We start from the raw sequence: 18252 nt of genomic DNA on the forward strand, positions 1-18252 counted from the left end.
ATTCACTTCCTATGCAAAGCAGTGACATTATCGTAACAGCCAAAATAAATGCTTTATATGTATACATTTTATATATTACTTTCAAATAAAAAGAAAAACAAATAAACGAATAGGGAGTCAGATATGTACCTAAGTATATCGGGATCGAATATAATTATTAGCTAGCTTACGAACTAAACATTTAATGTCATAATATTTTTCATCAGTTAAATAATCAAGTGTAGATTTAGAAATGAAATCAAAATCATCCGTATTCCGACTATCTATATTAATATCTCCTATATATGGTACATTAAATCGAAAATATGTATTTTCTTTTTCAGAAAGCCAATGTAATACTTCTCTATGTGTGTCGGTAGCTCGTGTTAATAAATGAGTTGAATTAATTAATATTTCAAAGGTAGATGCAGTTTTAGTACTATCATTGCCCGATTTAGTCAATTTCATAGGGGAATGTCCAGTTCCAATAGATACTAGAGTATCTAAATCATCATGTATAAAATTTGGTAAAGCTTTATTGTTTAATCTTGCACATTCTTCTAATGCAATTAATGCTGGGTTACTTGCTTTTAATGCACCATCAACTAAATGTATTTCTGGCTTTATATTAAAACCATATTGTTTAAAATCATCTTCATTTGGGCCTTTTAAATATGTCGGAGCAGATGCCGTTGCCCATGCAGCTAGCCATAATGGCATTTGATTTAACCCTGCATATGATTCCCCATTTATAGCATTATATTTATGTGTATAATTTCTTAATAAAAATAGTTTATATGGATTATGTTTCACATCTGTTGCTGTCACAAAACAATATAAATTTTTATGTGAAGCTAAAAACGTATTTCCAATATGCTCCATAAATAAATTTTTCACATTATTAATATCATATCCTTCGAAAAATATGCCTGATATTATATTTCGATTTCCTTCAAATGTTTTTTCCATAATATCAGGTAATAAGACTGAAATATCTTGTAAAGAATAACCTCCCAATAATCCTAAGCTTATCAATCCTCCGGCACTTGTTCCGCAAACCATATCAAAACAATCCATTATATTTACATTATCATTTCCAAGTTCTTTTCTCAACTCATTTTCAATTCGAGTCAAAACGATAAGTGATGATGTTGCCAAAACCCCTCCACTGTCAAGAGATAAAATAGATACTCTGCAAAGGAAAAAATAAAAACATATATATTCATATTTTACCTGTATATGCATGCATTTTATTATTATTTTTTTTTTTTTTTGACATACGGTCTCCTAAATGGGACATAGGGATCATCAGGAATTTTGTTATTTTTTCCACAGTAAAGCAAAGAGTATTTACACATAATGCACATTCCTAGAGCCATATGGGTACGAACAAATATATCTAAATATGTATCTGCATCTTTACTATATATATATATATATTTTTTTGCATTGGATCCGACTCTAATTTTATTTTCATTATTAAAAGTGCATCTAAATGTTTCTATAGTGTTATGATGATCAAGAGATAATTTAGAATTATATCTATTTTTCGTCATAGGCTTGTGATAATTTGTATTTTTATTTTTTAATTTATTTTTATTATTAATCACACTATTACTTCGTCCTCTTATAGTATCTGGTACTTTTTCATCATGCATATCTTCCGATTCTTCATAAGTATATTTATACATATCATTAATATGATCACTTGCATCTGAAATTGAATTCATTTCTTCTACTATACTTTTATTATTATCTTCATTTGGGCTTTGCTTATTTTTTCCAAAATTAGATATCCGATCATTGTTTGTATTTTCTCTTTCTTTCCCTTCTGCATTTGGTAAATCATTTTTTGATATCAATTTGTAACTTAGTTCTATTTGTATTTTTGAGAAGCCGAAATATATGGTATCCCATTTTCCCTACACAAAATAAATAATCAGTCATATGCAAATTGTATAAACATAATAATTGCCAGCTTAGTAGCAACCTAGTGAATTAACAAGGAAAACGAGAGCGAAGAAAAATATGATCATTATATGACACCACAAAAACAATATACACAACTTATTATGGCAACATATGTATAACTACGTAATAATGAATGAAATAGAAATATCTCTATGTATTTTTTATAAGCATGTCTTACATCATTGTTATTCTCCAAGGCGATACAATAAAATCCTGGTTTTCTCAACTTGATTGTGTGTTTATTTTCAGACAATTCCCCTTCAAATAGTTTGAGGGAATATTTTTTATCAACAGGAAATATAATCATATCATCCCAAGCTACATAAGCATTTTTATCATGTTCTGAAGGTTTTATATTTTCATTATGAAAATAATTATTTAATATTGTTGAATTTTCTGCTCTAAGTTTACTATATTCATTTTCTCCATGTTGTAAATAACCATCATCTGTATAAACTACACTTTTGTTTTTTTTTTTATCTTTTTTATCTTTTTCATATTTATCTTCATTTTCGTTATCACTTAAATTTGAGGTAAACAAATCTGAATACATATAGATATTTCCGTCTTCTCCATTGTTCATTTTTTTTTCTTTCCTCATCCCATTAAATTTGAAAAAATTAATAAGTTTTTAAAAAAAAATAATAAAGGAGAAAAAATATATACAGGTATATATCATATGTTTGTGTAGGTAATTACATATATATTAATTAATTCATAAAATTTACATATAGTAGTTTTCAAAAATTAAATTAATATAAAAAATAGAAAATAAATCATTCAAAAAATGAAATTAAAAGGAAAATAAAACTAATATAGCATTTATTATGTTATAAGGCGGCAAAAATCGAAGTCGTAATAAATGAATAGTTATTATATATAAATATAAGAAATGCCAAAATTCAAAAATTTTAAAAGAGAAATAAGCGGATGTTAATAAATATAAAATACAAATATATTCTCGAAATAATTCAATAAAACTGAAAAATTCGAATTTTCAAATTATAATATGTTTTTTATTTTTTGATCTATGCTGTGCATATCTATATATATAACATCATAAACAATCCATTTAAATTTTCTATATTATGTGTGTGGTTCAATATTCATATAATAATAAAATAATAATAAATGAAAATATTATAAAGCTATGGAAAATTATAATTTAAAAAAAATTTAGTAGTTATAAATTTTCTTTGCTAAAAAATATATAATATGCATAATAGTTCAATTAAAATATGTTTGTATATAATTTACAAAATAAAAAATACTTGGAGAATTCTATATAGTATAATAAGCTAACAAAAATTGGAAAAACTATTATGCCAATTAACTATAAAAAATAGAATGTTGAAGGGAAAAAGTCTATTCCTTATTTTATTCAAAATATAAAATAAACAAATTAAAATAAGAAAATAAATGGTGGGGTAAAAGAAAAACCAGCACTTAATATACGAAAGCGGATAATATGAAAAAGCATAAATAATGTGAAAAAAATAAAAATAGGAAAACGCATTATATAAGTATCTACATGGGTATTATAATTAAAATAACCATTGCTTCATTAGTGTGGTTATATATTCACATAAACACACATATTTATGGTGTTTTTCATTTTGTTTGGTTCTCTTCTTGTGGGTAGTAAAGAATGTAATAAAATTACTTATATACTCATATTTAAAAAAAAAAAACAATTTTGAATATTTTTTATTTGTTAATATATATCACAATGGTTTCATTAACTTGGTAAGGCGGTTGCTCCTGATTTATCTTTTGCGATATATTTTTTTAAAGTGTTTTTTATTTCACATCCTAAAGACATGCAAGCACCTTCAGCGTATCCAATAACCTTGAAAGACAAAAATTTAGGAAAAACAAATCAGTTTAAAATAGGTTCATTATTTATTTGTATAAATATTAATGAAGAAATATAAGCATTAACTACACACAAATATATAGATTTTTTTAAACCGACTTTAATTTATGCATTGTTCATGTTTTATTCTTACTTCTGCTAAAGTTTTATTATTAAAGAAACTTCCATATCCATGAAAAAAACAGACGGTCCTCATGTTTAAGGATATTCCTAATGTTATGGTATTCATTTCGTATTTACTTCGGTAATATTTCTCCTCCTTCAAAAAAAAAAAATGTATAATTATTTCATACCAACGATGTTATTGTTTTTTGATTAGTAAAAATATATATTCTACACATTTAAGGGTGCAAACAGTATGAATAATAGGTGAAACACATTTTGTTCTTACCAATTTATCCAAGTCAACAAGATGAAACACTCTTTTGGTATTGGGGCAAATTATCGAATTCTGAAGGTTAAATAAATTAAGATTTTGGACAAAGATGGATAAAATAAAAAAAAAAATATATTACCATCCATATAAATGAATAAATATACAGAATATTATTTTTTTATTACTATAGTTATAGATATAATCATATCCCGCATTTGTATTTGTGCCTTGACCAGGGCAAGTGAAATGCATGTTAATACGGCACTCAAACATCCTTAAAAAATAAAAAATTGTTCCCATATAAATTTCTTGAAAAATAATAAACACATTAAAATTATGAACATATTTAAGTGCAACCATGTTATGCACACATATATCGGCAAAATAAACATATTTATAAGTATTCATATTATTTTGTGTTACCCCCATCATTTTGAATTATTAAACATTTTATGGTTATGGAACATTGTGGATATTTTTCTAAAATAATAATATTTGATATGCACTCTATTAGTAAATTCTTTATATCTTCATCACTCTACAAAAAATGGACATGAAAATAAAATGAAATTAAAAAAAAAAAAATATGGAATAAAGCCATAAATGTTCATAATAAATTTAAAAAATATATGAACGTTCATGTAAAATTGATATAAAAAAAAACCTTATCGCTAGCTTCAGAAATGTCCATATTAAGATTTTTTACTTCAAGTAAAACTTTTCCCTTATCATATGTCGTATTTTTTGAATCCGGTTTTGGGCCATATCTTACAAAAGTGAAAATAAATGGGTAATTAATACGTTTTGTACATATGGTATATGTTGTATATATATGACGTAACAGAAAGGGATATAAATAAATGTACTAGTAAAATATTTTTTAAAAACATAACATGAATACTATAACAATTTAAATGGTTACATTAGGCATAGGATTTTTGTGTTGCCTAAGGAATAAAAACACGAAGCGTCTGAATATCCATTCTCCCCTAATTTTATAACTAAAAAGGATAAAAAATATACAATATAAATGGTCATTTTGTAATGATATGAAAATATAGCTATATTGTGTTCATGCAATTTTTATGCATTTATAAATAATTACACATATCCCTAATTTCATTGTTCTTGCGATTATTTATCCGTTTAAAGTTTCCATTTTTCTGAAATTCTTCATCATATTTCTCTATTTTACTTTTAAAATTAAAATGAGGTAATGGCGCTCTATAATGAGACATGGTTTTTATAAAAATCACCGAGTGATTATCTGTTTGTTTTTTCTTTCAATTTAATGTTTATGTAATATTATAAATATTAAGTAAAATCACTGTTACTCTAGCTCTTTAAAGTGTTCTATTTAATGTAAAGCTTGCATTTTGATTATATTAACCCCAAAAAAATATAAAAAAATAGATAGAAAAATAAAGGTATATTACTATATATTTTTTTATATATTTGTGAGCTGTGACCAAAGATATCAAATAAATATTCACCATGAAAATACATATTTAATGAGTAAGAATATTCAAAAAGTTGTAATAAATAAACAAATATATATAGTATATAATACAAATGCTATCATAAATAATATCTAATTAAATTTGCTCCCCTAATTATAGTGCTTTCCCAATTACGACATTTGCCACAATAATTACTCCTTTTTCAAAATGCATATATTATTTTAATAATTATTTATTTAATTAATTTTTCAATAAATAAAAAAAATAAATAATTTGCTACTTTAAAGTTATTATTTAATTATTTTTAAACATTATAAAATAATTTGGAGAATTCATATATTTTTCTCCATACAATAATTCATCGTAAATTATATACATATTTATATACACATATATGTATTGTTTGTCCATGTTATTTTTTTTATTTCACGTATTTTCGTGAAACTTGATATAGATTTTTTCAACTAATAAGTTCTCTTTTTAAAGAATGAAATATGGCGCAATCAAGTCATATGTATATTACGCGGTTCTTTTATGTTACTGCATGATTATATCAAAAATAGTCGAAGCAAATAAATACATAAACAAAAGAGGAAATAACTCACGTTTGTTTATTAATTCATTAAATTTCGATAATAAGAATAGCTATAGTAAAGTTGAAAAAAAAAAAAAATTCAAAGTGCACGTCTACAATGGAATACGAATAGGGCAGGGATATGATATTCATCAAATAAAAGTAAAAACCGAGCATGATGATAATAAAATGAATGAAATTAAAGAACATAATACCCAAAATTTTAAAACATTAACTATAGGAGGAGTTAAAGTAAATAATATTTATGTCCTGTCTCATAGTGATGGTGATATAATATATCATGCTTTAGTTGATTCAATTTTAGGGGCTGCAGGTTCATGTGATTTAGGTAATTTATTCCCAGATAATTTAGATAAATATAAAAATAAAAATTCGGCATCGTTTTTAAGATATGCAAGAATGTTATTATATAAAAAAGGATATACTATCGGAAATATCGACATTAATATTATAGCCGAAGTCCCAAAAATAAGTAATATCAGACATGAAATTATACGAAATATATCACAAATTTTGAACATTTCCGAATCACAAATTAACGTAAAAGGTATGTTTTTTTAAAAAACATTTTGCACACATTTTATAACCTTATTTATGCATGTATGTACATAATATTTACGTATTTTTATGATTTGTTCAGGTAAAACTCATGAAAAATTGGGAGTAATCGGAGAAAAAAAAGCAATTGAATGTTTCGCCAATGTTTTGCTAATTCCTAAAATTTGATATCTTTGTGCTTGAAAATTTAATTCGAGCAAATAAAAAAATATAAAATAATAAATGACAAAAAAGAGGTATTTTATTCCATCCAAATTATGTGAATTAATTTGGCACTCTACTTATCATTGTGCGAGCAATATTGTAAAATTGCATACCTAAGTGAAAAAAAAAAGAGAAGAAAATAATTTTTAATTTATTTTACTATCTATTATGATTATTTTTTTTGTATATTTAAGTTTTTTTCTGAATTTATTATAAATTTGTTGAAATTTTTTTTTGTTACTCTCCATAGTTGCTCCAATCGGTGCTCCTTTTGTTCAGTTCTTCAACGACACTTTTATCAATTCCGCAACTAATAATAATAAAAAATAATAATAATAAAAATGATAAAACATATATTATCATCTTAATTGTCTAAAAATAAGTGTAAACTATTTACAAATTAATGAAAAAATATATGGGTAGTACCAGACTGGTGATTTTAGACACCTCAATGCAATTACAGAACATGGAAAATAATTTAACACATCTTTAGATGGCTTTGAAAAATCAAAATGTAAATCTCCTAAGCATCTTCTATAATTTGCATCCCCTTTAAAACAAACGAATGAACTTTCTTTCATCTCATCTAATAATGTCTTTGGCATTATCCAGTATGGAAGGGGCAAGTTCCAGTATATATTATCCTATTATATAAAATGAAGGAAATAAAAATAATGAACAAAATTAACAATAAAATATATGCATAAAATTGTTTTGTTTTTTACCTGTACTTTCCATTTATTTGAGTCAATTAATTGCTTCCAATTTTTTGCCATAAATACTGAGTTGGGATACTACGCAAAAATTTTTAAAATAAAACAATTACAACATATTTATAGAAAAATTCATATCATGTATAAATATAGATAAGCCAAAGACGTTACAGAATTACGCACAAAGAGGATAATACCCCTTTGAAATGATCATACAAAATTGCAAAATGTTATTAAATGGTTATGTGGTGATATGTATGAATTAGATAGCTAAGTTATTTCATTATCTAACCTGCTCATCACTAGATAGAATGTCTATGGTGTACTTAATATCTTTCGTCATATTGTCCGAAACAAATAAGGGGAACTTTTTTGTATGAATATATATTTCATCAAAATATTGATAAATAAAATATAGAAAGCATAAATCACATATAAGCTCTATCCCCATGTTGTCCAACACTATATCGAATCGTTTATTCTTCTAAAAAATGGAAAAAAAAATAAAACAAGTTAGATAAATATGTAGGAATATATAAGAGATGGCCCATTAAAAGATCATCAAATAGATACACATTTTAATTTTTTTTTATTTTTTACAAACCTTAGATACCATGTCCTTGTAAATACGACTTATATCATTATCTAATATGTTTTCCAAATAAAATGAATTATAAAGGTGATCAATATTTTTTGTATCAAAAGAAAACTTTTTCTGTTTTAGTGATTTTTTTTTTATGTCATTTTCATCATTTTTATTTTCTTCATCTTTATTTTTCGTTGCATTCCAACTAAGATCAAACTGATTTGACCATAAAGAGAAAAAGAAAAAAATTGAAAAAATTTTAACTTGATCATTTGGATTATTATTATACATTTCAATTAAATTTTTTGAACATTTACATATTTCTTCAATTAAGTCTTTATTATGAATTATTGATTTTTTTTTTTCATAAAAGAAAAAATCATAATTTGTTTTTTCAAAATCGTATGCACAATTTAAATATCGATAAAAATAATATTCATTAAAAAGCCAAGTATTATTTAAAATTTTTATTTCCCTTTTAATAAAATCAGATAATAAAGTATTCCAAAATTTATTGTCTATATTACATTCTAACATTTCATAAGTACATTTATCAGCATTTATAAGCAAATTATTTAATTTCTCTAAACTTTCTTCGATATTTTTATTCTGTCCATATTCCGAATTTTCTTCCCTTACTCTCTTTAATATTGTTTCAGGAATACGTCGTATGATTGTATCGTTTTCCTAATGAAAATTGAAAAAAGGAATAGCATACAAAATAAGAAATGAAAAATCAAAAGAAAATGGGTGCTACCATTTCATATTAGTACAACAACAATAGTAACGACATAAATAGATATATTAGCAATGATATTATTTTTTCATTTTGCTCTATCATGATCAAGTTTAATGGGAGACACTCTATGTATGTTTCTATGGATCTTTATCCATAAAATATTTTTTTTTATATTTATATTTTCTGCACACCATTGTATTAGCCTTCTCGCATGTTAAGGGCTCAGGGAGTTTTTCCTTTTCATCTTTGAGGTATACATATTCTTCTTTAAAATTTTCATAAAATGTACGGAAATCCATTTTCAATATGATATAAATTTTTTTTCGTGATAAAAATGTATAAAGATAAATTTTCTTTTTTTATTTGATTTTCCTAACACTGAAGCAGTATAACTCATAATATGAGAAGTCAAAATGTTTTATAAAAAAAAAAAAAATATTCTTTGAAATAATAAATATGATAAAAATATTTTTTATGTGAATATTTTTATTTATTACATAATTTCCCAATTATATAAAAGCGCGAGAAAAAAGGGAAAATACTTGAAAACCCGAGTCAGAAAAAATTGTGCCAACATATATTCGATTAAATGTGATAAATACAAAATATTCATATATGTATATATCTATGTGGATATCCATGTTAATATTTTTATAGTCATTATTATGTTATATTTATGACTCGTAAAAGCGAACACACAAATGATGTTATATGTTCAAAGGAGAGTAAGTTAAAATACGGAGAAAATTAATCAAAAAATTTGTGTAAGCAGATATAATTTTAAAAATTATGTACACACGAAAAGGGGGATCTTGTAAATGCACAAATAAGCTATTATATATTCACATTACTAATATAGTAAAAATGTGAAATAATAAAATGTGGATACATCGAATGAGCAAAAATGGGATGTAGCATATATCCACTATTAAAAGATAAGCAAAAAATGCATGCATAAAAATGTGGAAAATTCTCTAGTTACATTCATGCTTTTGTCTTTTTATTGCCATATGAATTCTTTATATTTTTAACGTCAATATAAGGAACCCCATATGGGTATGTAACTCCAACATTGTACTGTCTATGTATAGTACCTTTCGATATATCAGCTGAAGTTAATAAGGAATTATGTAATGTTACATGATTTTTTAAAATATAAGCTTCTTTTAAATTTGTACAATTCATATGTGGTATAAAATTAAAAGGGGGATAAAACATGGATGATGGGTATATACTATTTTGGTTTATATTATTTATAGTATTATAATTTGGATTATTTAATTCTTCAAATGTTACAGATTTATATCCTGGTAATAAACTGGGAGTTGTTTTACTTAAACTGATATAAGAACTTTTTTTATTTTCCTCAGAAAATATATCATTAGTTGGATCATATATTCCTTTTATAAAATGGGGAGTTGATGTTTCATATGTACGCATATGTGTTTTACCTAAATTAAATTCATCTCCTTTCATTTTTTCATTACTATCTTGTTTATTTTTATTATTTTTTTGTATATTATCATTTATTGATGAATTTTTAAAAGATTCTTTATCGATATCTTCATTTAGACTTTCATTTTTTACATGTTTGTTTTGTATATTTTCTTTTATTTCATCTGTTTTTTGCATAGACTCATCTTGGCCACTTTGTGTATGTGTCTTTATTTCATTTGATTTGTCGTCATTTTTTATTGTCTCATCATGCTCAACATTTTCTTCAACTTGTTTATTATCCATATTTGGTTCCATTCCTTCTATATTATTTTTTAAGACTTTATTATTATTTTTTTTTAATATTTTTTCAGGTTGTGATAATATTTTTCCGTTTTTATAATTTTTTTTTGTGTTTGATGTAATATTTATATTTGAAGAAATTATATTATTTTTTTTTAAATTAAAATTTTTTGATATATTTTTTGAAGCGCTTTTTTTTTTATCAATTGGTTCGTTAGTTAAATCACCGTTTCTTTTTATTACCTTGCCGTTCATGTCATTTTTCATTTTTTTTTTTTTTTTTTTTTTTTTTTTCGGAACTTTTCGAGCTATTATCATTATTTAATGTATTTTTGTAGACTGATTTACTTGAAGTGCTAGATTTGCTGGATACCAATTTATTTACAATAGACGTATTTGTGAGTGCCTTACTTGTGGGTGTGCTACTTGTAAATGATTTGTTTGAATTATATCTATTGTTATAGCTATTCTTTTCTGATTTTTCCTTTTCTTCGTTAATTAAATTCGCATTAAGCTTAAAGCTATTTTCATTTCCTAACGCCCTGAGAGACGTACCACTAGCCATTTTTCCATTTAATTTTTCCCCCGTAATTATTGCACCTTTCATTTTCCTCATTTCCAAATTTTTTTTTTTATATTTATGCATAATATTATCTCCATTTTGTGTTAAATGTGTCATACCAAGTCCACTACTGCTACTGCTGTTGGACGAGGTGTTATTCTTTATTTTAATACTTAGCTTCATTTTTATTAATTTTTTGTATATATTTGTGCATTATTTAATCCTACACAGGATGTTGCTCCCTTTTCATATTCGTATGAACATGCTAGTACATGCAAATATGAGGTAAATAGCTACATATATGTGTGTGTAGTTAAATACAAGACTACACACATCCAAGGTTAGTAAAAATAATTAAAAAAATTATGTTTTATATAATTTATTGAAAAAAAACACAAATGTGTGAGTGTAAAGCAATACAACCATATTTAAAAGTCGAGCTTCCTTTTTTTATGTATACACTATTTTGATAAATATAGTAAGGGAATTAAAGAGATGATTGTGTTTAAAGTAATAAATAGGAATGAATATATGTATGTGTAGCTATGCATGTAACAAGCACATACCGAATTACATTTAAATGTAAAACTATTTTAAATGGAGTAAATTATTAAAAATAAATTGTAAAGCATATAAATAATAATGTAAATTTTTTTCACAAATATATTATTATTGATAAAATTATTTTTATTTTTCATTCTTAAACATTCATAAATATTTACCATGGCATTATATTTGAATATTTTTACAAAATTAATGTGAACAAATATAGAACAAATAAGTTTACAACTAGCAATAATAGTTAGCACAACAAATTATTTTTGTCTTGGTAGTTAGACAAAAAAAAATATATCATATAAATATACAATATAAAATGAAAAATACATAATAAAATAAATTTGTACTAAATAAAATGGTATATTTTTATGGTCATTTCTTAAACTTTCTAAACTTGTACTAATCTACATAAAAATAAGTTTAGAATTAAAAAAAAAAAACTTTATATTATTTTTTAGGTGTTTCAGTTATAATTGAAGGTAATCTATTTAAATAATTTAAGCACATTCTAACCCCAAAATAAGCAGAATTATTTATATGATAACTTTTTTATATTTTTTAAATCAAAAACATAAGTTTTATCAAAGGATATTACTTTTTCACAAATACATTTTCTATGCATTTATGGCTTCTCAAAATAGTTCATTTAAAATGCAAGGCATGTTAAATAGTTGAAACATGAGCATGCATATAGTTGTCTATATATATTTTGTAACCACCGGTTTATGTTCCTTCGAAAATAATATGGACAATATGAATATTATAAAAAGGTTGATGATAATTTATTATTATCTTACAAACTTAGTCTGTGTTAAGGTTATAAATAAAATTGGATTAAAAATGGTAATTTGTTTTTTAAAAAATAGACAGACCCAAACAAAAACAACAAATATCAAAAAAAAGTATAAAAAATAAACACAAAATAATTAAAAAAAATTTAAAGAATTACATTCTATTAATATTTATAAATAATGGTTGTGAGAAAGCAATCAATTTTTAATTAAATAAGTGTAAAAAAAAAGAAATAAAAATAGACAAAAATTATGTACAATATATCATATGTCGTTTTTTTTTATTCTTTTCTTTTTTGCTTGAATTTCCAAATTCATAAAAATATGAAAGAAAATTGAAAGGATGTATTTTGGTTAGGGGTTTTGAAGGCAATAAACTGAAATCAACAGAATAGTTTTTGTTAAGAAACATATTTTCAAATGTCTATAAAAAAAGAAAAGTATATTACATAATGAGTGTACATATTTTCGTATAGGGTTTCGAATAGAATAGGTGCCTGATTTTTTTTGTAAATTACCTTTGTAAACATAGGGAATAAAAATATAAGAAGGAAAATAAATATCCAAACTGAAATGGCAAAAATAATCCATCCATAATGAATATCATGTATTTTCATTCTTAATTCTTTACTATAAAAAACGCCATCAACAAATTCAATGAAAGCTGATAATAAAATAGATGTTCCAATATATTTTATACAGATAGACCACATCATAGATATATTTCCTATTATTGCATTTCCACTTATTATTCTTTGAATTTCTTTTCTTAAGCACTCAATATTTCCTATATACAGTATGTACAGTATCTCCTGAAATTGTGAAGTAAATAATATGGTAGCATAATTTTAAATAGGCACAAAAAGAATAGCATTTTAAATGGGCACAAAATAGAATAACATTTTAAATGACCCTTTTTTATTATATATTTTCTTTTTTCATTTTTACCTTATAAGTTAGACTGTTGTATATGTACCTTTGTTGACCCCTCATCTCATTTATTTGAGATTTTAAAACAGTAATAGAAATACATGTACTAAACAGGAAAATTATAAGTCGGACAATATATAATACATATGCATGGTAAGGTAAATAGTTAAATAAAATACTGAAAAAAATATTCAAAATCCAGTAAGTAATATTGAATGTCAACACGCCTGTCCAATAAAAAAAAAAAAGTTAGAAAAAATCAGAAAAGAATATATAAAACATTAAATTTGTATATACATTTATAAAGGTTAAAAAACTTACTTTTCGAAGTTAGATGCTTATATTGATGTTCAATATTATATAGCCATCCTAAAACAATGCACATCAAAAGTGCAACTAGAATTCTTCCATTATCCGAAATTGTAAATGATAAAAACCAAATAATATCTTTTGAATTTTTTGTAGATATAAAAAATGAAAAAACAAAAAATAATAATGCAAACATCAAAACAAATGTTTTTTTGCTATAATTTTTGCTGAATTTGAAATCTTTTATAGATATAATAAAAACTTCTCGTTGAATGGCAAGTGTAGCACATGATAGTATTGTATATGATCCATAGTATAACATACATAATGTTTTCTATGAAGGGAAAAATAAGAACAGAATAAAAAATATATGTGTTGCTATTTTTGGTAGTATTCATTTTCCAAACATGGGTAACAACATATTCAAGCGGACATTAATTTTGTAGTTTTCTTTATCAACATTTTTACCTCTGTCCTTTGAAGATTCGAAAAGCCAACAGGGAAAAGAATAAATGAACAATGTTTTCTCGAAAATTCAAGAATCTCAACAAAAGTGGAGTTCATTATTTTGGATGTGAATCCAATAATTGCCACTGCAATGAAAGGGGAGAAGTAAAGCAAAAGCTGTTATGAAAAATGGCATGAAAAATGGCATGAAAAATACAGCGAAATTTTTCGTACCTGCTGAAAAAAATACAAGGACAGAGATGACAGAATTTCCAACGACAATAGCTTTCCCATCGACAGCCAAATTCGATCCAATTCTGCACAAGAAAATAAAACAGATGAAAACAGAAGAAAACAGATGAAAACAGATGAAAACAGATGAAAACGGATGAAAACACAATTGAAGCTATAAAATTTGAAAAATATATTTTTTCTTTTCTTTATTTTCAAATAGTATATACCTAGTTTTTGTAGCGAGCGAAGAATAAATACCCATTCCAATTGACATCTCATAAAGGGCATACATCATGCATTGAGACCATATAGAGGAATAAGTATAAAGATACGAGAATTTCCACATTTCTATAAAGGTAATGCATATAACGTATGTATAAAATGTACCGGATAAGAGATGGGGGTGGATATATATGGGGTAGCATGAAACTTACTTAGAATGTAGACGTAGGCCTCCATGACACTATTTAAATTGAAAAGAGCTATAAATTTTGTGATGGATAAAAAACCCAAAAGTAAAAGGGCAAGGGCAACTGAAAAGGCAAAATTGGTCATACCAAGTAATTGGAAAAATGTAGTTAACAAATTGCAAAATAATAAAAATAGAAAAGTATCTTTATCGATATAGGAATCTGAATTTGAAAAAATATTAATGGAATTTTTTTTTTTATTTAAATTTAATAAATATGTATATTTGCTATTAGGTGGAAAAAATTTATCATGATAAATTAAAAAAGCTTTTCCTATATTATTAGGTACACAAGAAGAAATAGATTTTGAAAATAGACATAATGGTCTATATTTTAAACAGGTAAGTGGATCATTTTTAATTTTTGTACAAAAATCAACTTCATTCTGAGTTAATTTCCAAGGCAAATCATGTTTAAATGAGTTTATCAAATATATAAAATATTCTGCTGCTGTCCTATATGTATGAATACAACTACTTAATAAGCATAAAAATAAAGCTACAAATCCAATAGATGCACATGGCTTTAATAATTTGTAAAATATAAAAGGTGATGAACTCCTAACTAATTGTCCACTATATAATTCAAACATTAAAATTGGATGACATACAAATATATAGCATAATGTATAAGGTAATAAAAATACAACACCATGCCATGTTGTCATTAATAACCATATTGTTTCAATATTTCCAACTCCTATAGATATTGCTAATCCTAATAAAAATAGTGAAATTCGTTCAAGCCAATAACCTCTATCTAATTGGATATATAGCCATTTTAATAAACTTATATTTACATTTTTTAATGTTCTAGGGTTTTCAAATAAATCACTTAATTGAGATATTTGTTCAGGTGTATATCTCAACTTAACTAATGTTTCTAAAAAATTTGTTTCTTTTTCATCACTAAAACTACCTGTATCTTCCATACTATGTAGCTCAAGTAAATCATTTAATATATTAGTAGAACATCCTTGATTTTGATTATTTTTTTGAATATGTCCACCCATACGAATATTATGTTTATCATTTGAATCAGCATTTTCATATATTATTTTATCTTTTTCTTCATAAAATAATTCTCCATATTTTTCAGAAAATTTCATAACACGTTCTTTTTTACGTTCTTTATACAAATGTTCATATTCAATTCTTTTTTTTTTAAAATTATTTTTATCATTTTCATACTCATGTCCATCTGTGTATTCATTTATTTGGTTGTCATCATTTGTTTCTTCAAATAAATAATCTTCATCATTATCTCCAAAATATTCTCCTTTTTTTAAATTTCTTTTAATATCTAAATATTCATCATTTCTATATGCATTTCTTATATAGGCATTTCGATTGTTATATAAAAGTAATGCTTCATTATAAATATTTTCTTGCTCATAACTTCTTGTATAGTTCGATTTTTTTATATAATTAATATATTCATTTATATTATTATAATTATGAATATTTGAACTTTTATAATATGTATTTGTTTCACTATAATTCATTGCTTCATCATATAACACACTCCTTATTTTTTTCATCGATATATTTCCGTGTTCCGTTAATTCTTCATCTTGATGGTTATCAATATTTTCCTCGGAGTTTGAATTTTCTGCCTTCTCAAACCTGCATTTTATCCTTGGAAGCATTTTTCCCAATTGTGTTAACTTTGACAGTTTCTATCAAATAGTCAGGTGTATATCTGTGTATATAACTAGTGAAGGTTTCGAATTTAGGGGCATATTTTCATTATGTAAGGAAAAGGCATATCCAATTGGACAACCTGTATCAATTATCTCACAGTATGTACGTGTATATATACAGTTTGATATACACAACAATGATATAAATATAATTTTTTAAAATAAGAACACACATACACATATGGTTGTATGTGCATAAACATATATATCATAACAGTGAGAAAAAATCAAATAAAGAAAAAAAAGAAATAAAAAAAAATGAAAAATATAGCCTAACAAAAAAACACACACACTATTTTGTACACCTTTCAAAATAAAAAAATATATATTTGCTATATAATAATATGAAGATAATGTTTGATGGAAAAATAATATTTTGAAGTATTTTCCTTTGAAATTCATACAACACTTTTTGCCTTTTTTTGTGTGTGCATTATAAAACTAAATGGACTTCCATTCCGCCAATAAATTGCACCCACTCTTATCCTTTCATTTCACTTTTTATATACTGTACCCAAGACAACTTTCAGTATACATGAAAAAAAATGAAAAAAAATTAGTTAACAAGGTTGATGGTTGTGAAATATGTATATTCTTTTTTATGAGAATATTTGGAAAAAAAAATAAATAAAAATATGACTATCAAATTATTACTAAAAAAGGATATTTAAAAGGTTTTTAATTATTCATATACAATTTTTTTTTAAATATGGCTACCACTTTTATTGTTTTATTTTTGTTCTTTAAGCATGTTGTGTATGTAAGTATACCGAGCATATAAAAATAAAATGGAGTGTTTTGCTAATACAAAAAAAATGGATATAAAGAGATACTAAGCATATGGAAAGAATAAAATTGGTCATAATGTATAAATACAAAAATATGAAGAAAAAAAATAAATATTAAAATGGCATATTATATGTATGTGTGTGTGTGACAACATTTATGACTAGATAACCACGCACTTAATTAAAAGTATAGTCAATTATATTATTAATAGAATTATTACAATATTCATTTTTAAATTATTATTATGTTCTAATAAATAGTGAAATTCGTAACGTTAGTGTAACCACTACATATTTTCTCTATCTTTGTTATATCATAATTTTATTTAATATTGTTAAATATTCATGAGTATTATTATTAATTGAAGTATCATTATATTTATTTTTGTAACACTTTTTCAAATGCTTACAATAAAACCCTCGATTTGTTTTTTTCTCTTAATCTTATGATATAAATTGGGGTTGCAATTATCCGTTGTCTTGCCATCTTTAAGAAAACCCGATGGCATATACATTTTTTTAGAAATATAATTATTATTAAAATTGTCTACACCTTTTTTAATTTGACATTATCCATAAAATTTGACAAAATTTTTTCATAAGCTCATCTTAAATTATATTAATAGAGAAAATTAATTTTGATAGCAGATCAGACACGCGCAAAAAT

At 24.4% G+C, this 18252-nt stretch overlaps 6 protein-coding genes across 6 annotated transcripts; 1 reads left to right on the forward strand and 5 right to left on the reverse strand.

Moving 5' to 3' along the window:
• Positions 1-129: 129 nt before the first annotated feature.
• On the reverse strand, positions 130-2551 carry PVVCY_0300720 (phospholipase A2, putative; the record flags this gene model as incomplete). The annotated part of the gene is made up of 3 exons (XM_008628282.2): positions 130-1171; positions 1261-1901; positions 2129-2551. 3 exons carry the CDS (start codon positions 2549-2551, stop codon positions 130-132), a joined length of 2106 nt encoding a protein of 701 aa, XP_008626504.2.
• A 1137-nt stretch (positions 2552-3688) lies between these two features.
• PVVCY_0300730 (3' exoribonuclease, putative) lies at positions 3689-5440 on the reverse strand (the record flags this gene model as incomplete). The annotated part of the gene is made up of 8 exons (XM_008628283.1): positions 3689-3799; positions 3960-4085; positions 4218-4277; positions 4388-4476; positions 4626-4740; positions 4867-4969; positions 5125-5203; positions 5308-5440. 8 exons carry the CDS (start codon positions 5438-5440, stop codon positions 3689-3691), a joined length of 816 nt encoding a protein of 271 aa, XP_008626505.1.
• Positions 5441-6149: 709 nt separating this feature from the next.
• PVVCY_0300740 (2C-methyl-D-erythritol 2,4-cyclodiphosphate synthase, putative) lies at positions 6150-6983 on the forward strand (the record flags this gene model as incomplete). The annotated part of the gene is made up of 2 exons (XM_008628284.1): positions 6150-6804; positions 6898-6983. 2 exons carry the CDS (start codon positions 6150-6152, stop codon positions 6981-6983), a joined length of 741 nt encoding a protein of 246 aa, XP_008626506.1.
• Positions 6984-7092: 109 nt separating this feature from the next.
• On the reverse strand, positions 7093-9356 carry PVVCY_0300750 (conserved protein, unknown function; the record flags this gene model as incomplete). Its single annotated transcript, XM_008628285.2, has 7 exons — positions 7093-7132; positions 7261-7329; positions 7446-7663; positions 7745-7813; positions 8025-8216; positions 8337-9005; positions 9249-9356. The coding sequence occupies 7 exons, from the start codon at positions 9354-9356 to the stop codon at positions 7093-7095; spliced, it is 1365 nt and encodes a 454-aa protein (XP_008626507.2).
• A 685-nt stretch (positions 9357-10041) lies between these two features.
• On the reverse strand, positions 10042-11539 carry PVVCY_0300760 (conserved Plasmodium protein, unknown function; the record flags this gene model as incomplete). The annotated part of the gene is made up of 2 exons (XM_037634775.1): positions 10042-11102; positions 11206-11539. 2 exons carry the CDS (start codon positions 11537-11539, stop codon positions 10042-10044), a joined length of 1395 nt encoding a protein of 464 aa, XP_037490106.1.
• A 1416-nt stretch (positions 11540-12955) lies between these two features.
• Positions 12956-16743, reverse strand: PVVCY_0300770 (transporter, putative; the record flags this gene model as incomplete). The annotated part of the gene is made up of 8 exons (XM_008628287.1): positions 12956-13129; positions 13224-13517; positions 13654-13862; positions 13957-14278; positions 14413-14537; positions 14626-14708; positions 14853-14973; positions 15060-16743. The coding sequence occupies 8 exons, from the start codon at positions 16741-16743 to the stop codon at positions 12956-12958; spliced, it is 3012 nt and encodes a 1003-aa protein (XP_008626509.1).
• Positions 16744-18252: the final 1509 nt, after the last annotated feature.

Source organism: Plasmodium vinckei (genome assembly GCF_900681995.1).
Source record: "Plasmodium vinckei vinckei genome assembly, chromosome: PVVCY_03".
Classification (NCBI taxonomy): domain Eukaryota; phylum Apicomplexa; class Aconoidasida; order Haemosporida; family Plasmodiidae; genus Plasmodium; species Plasmodium vinckei.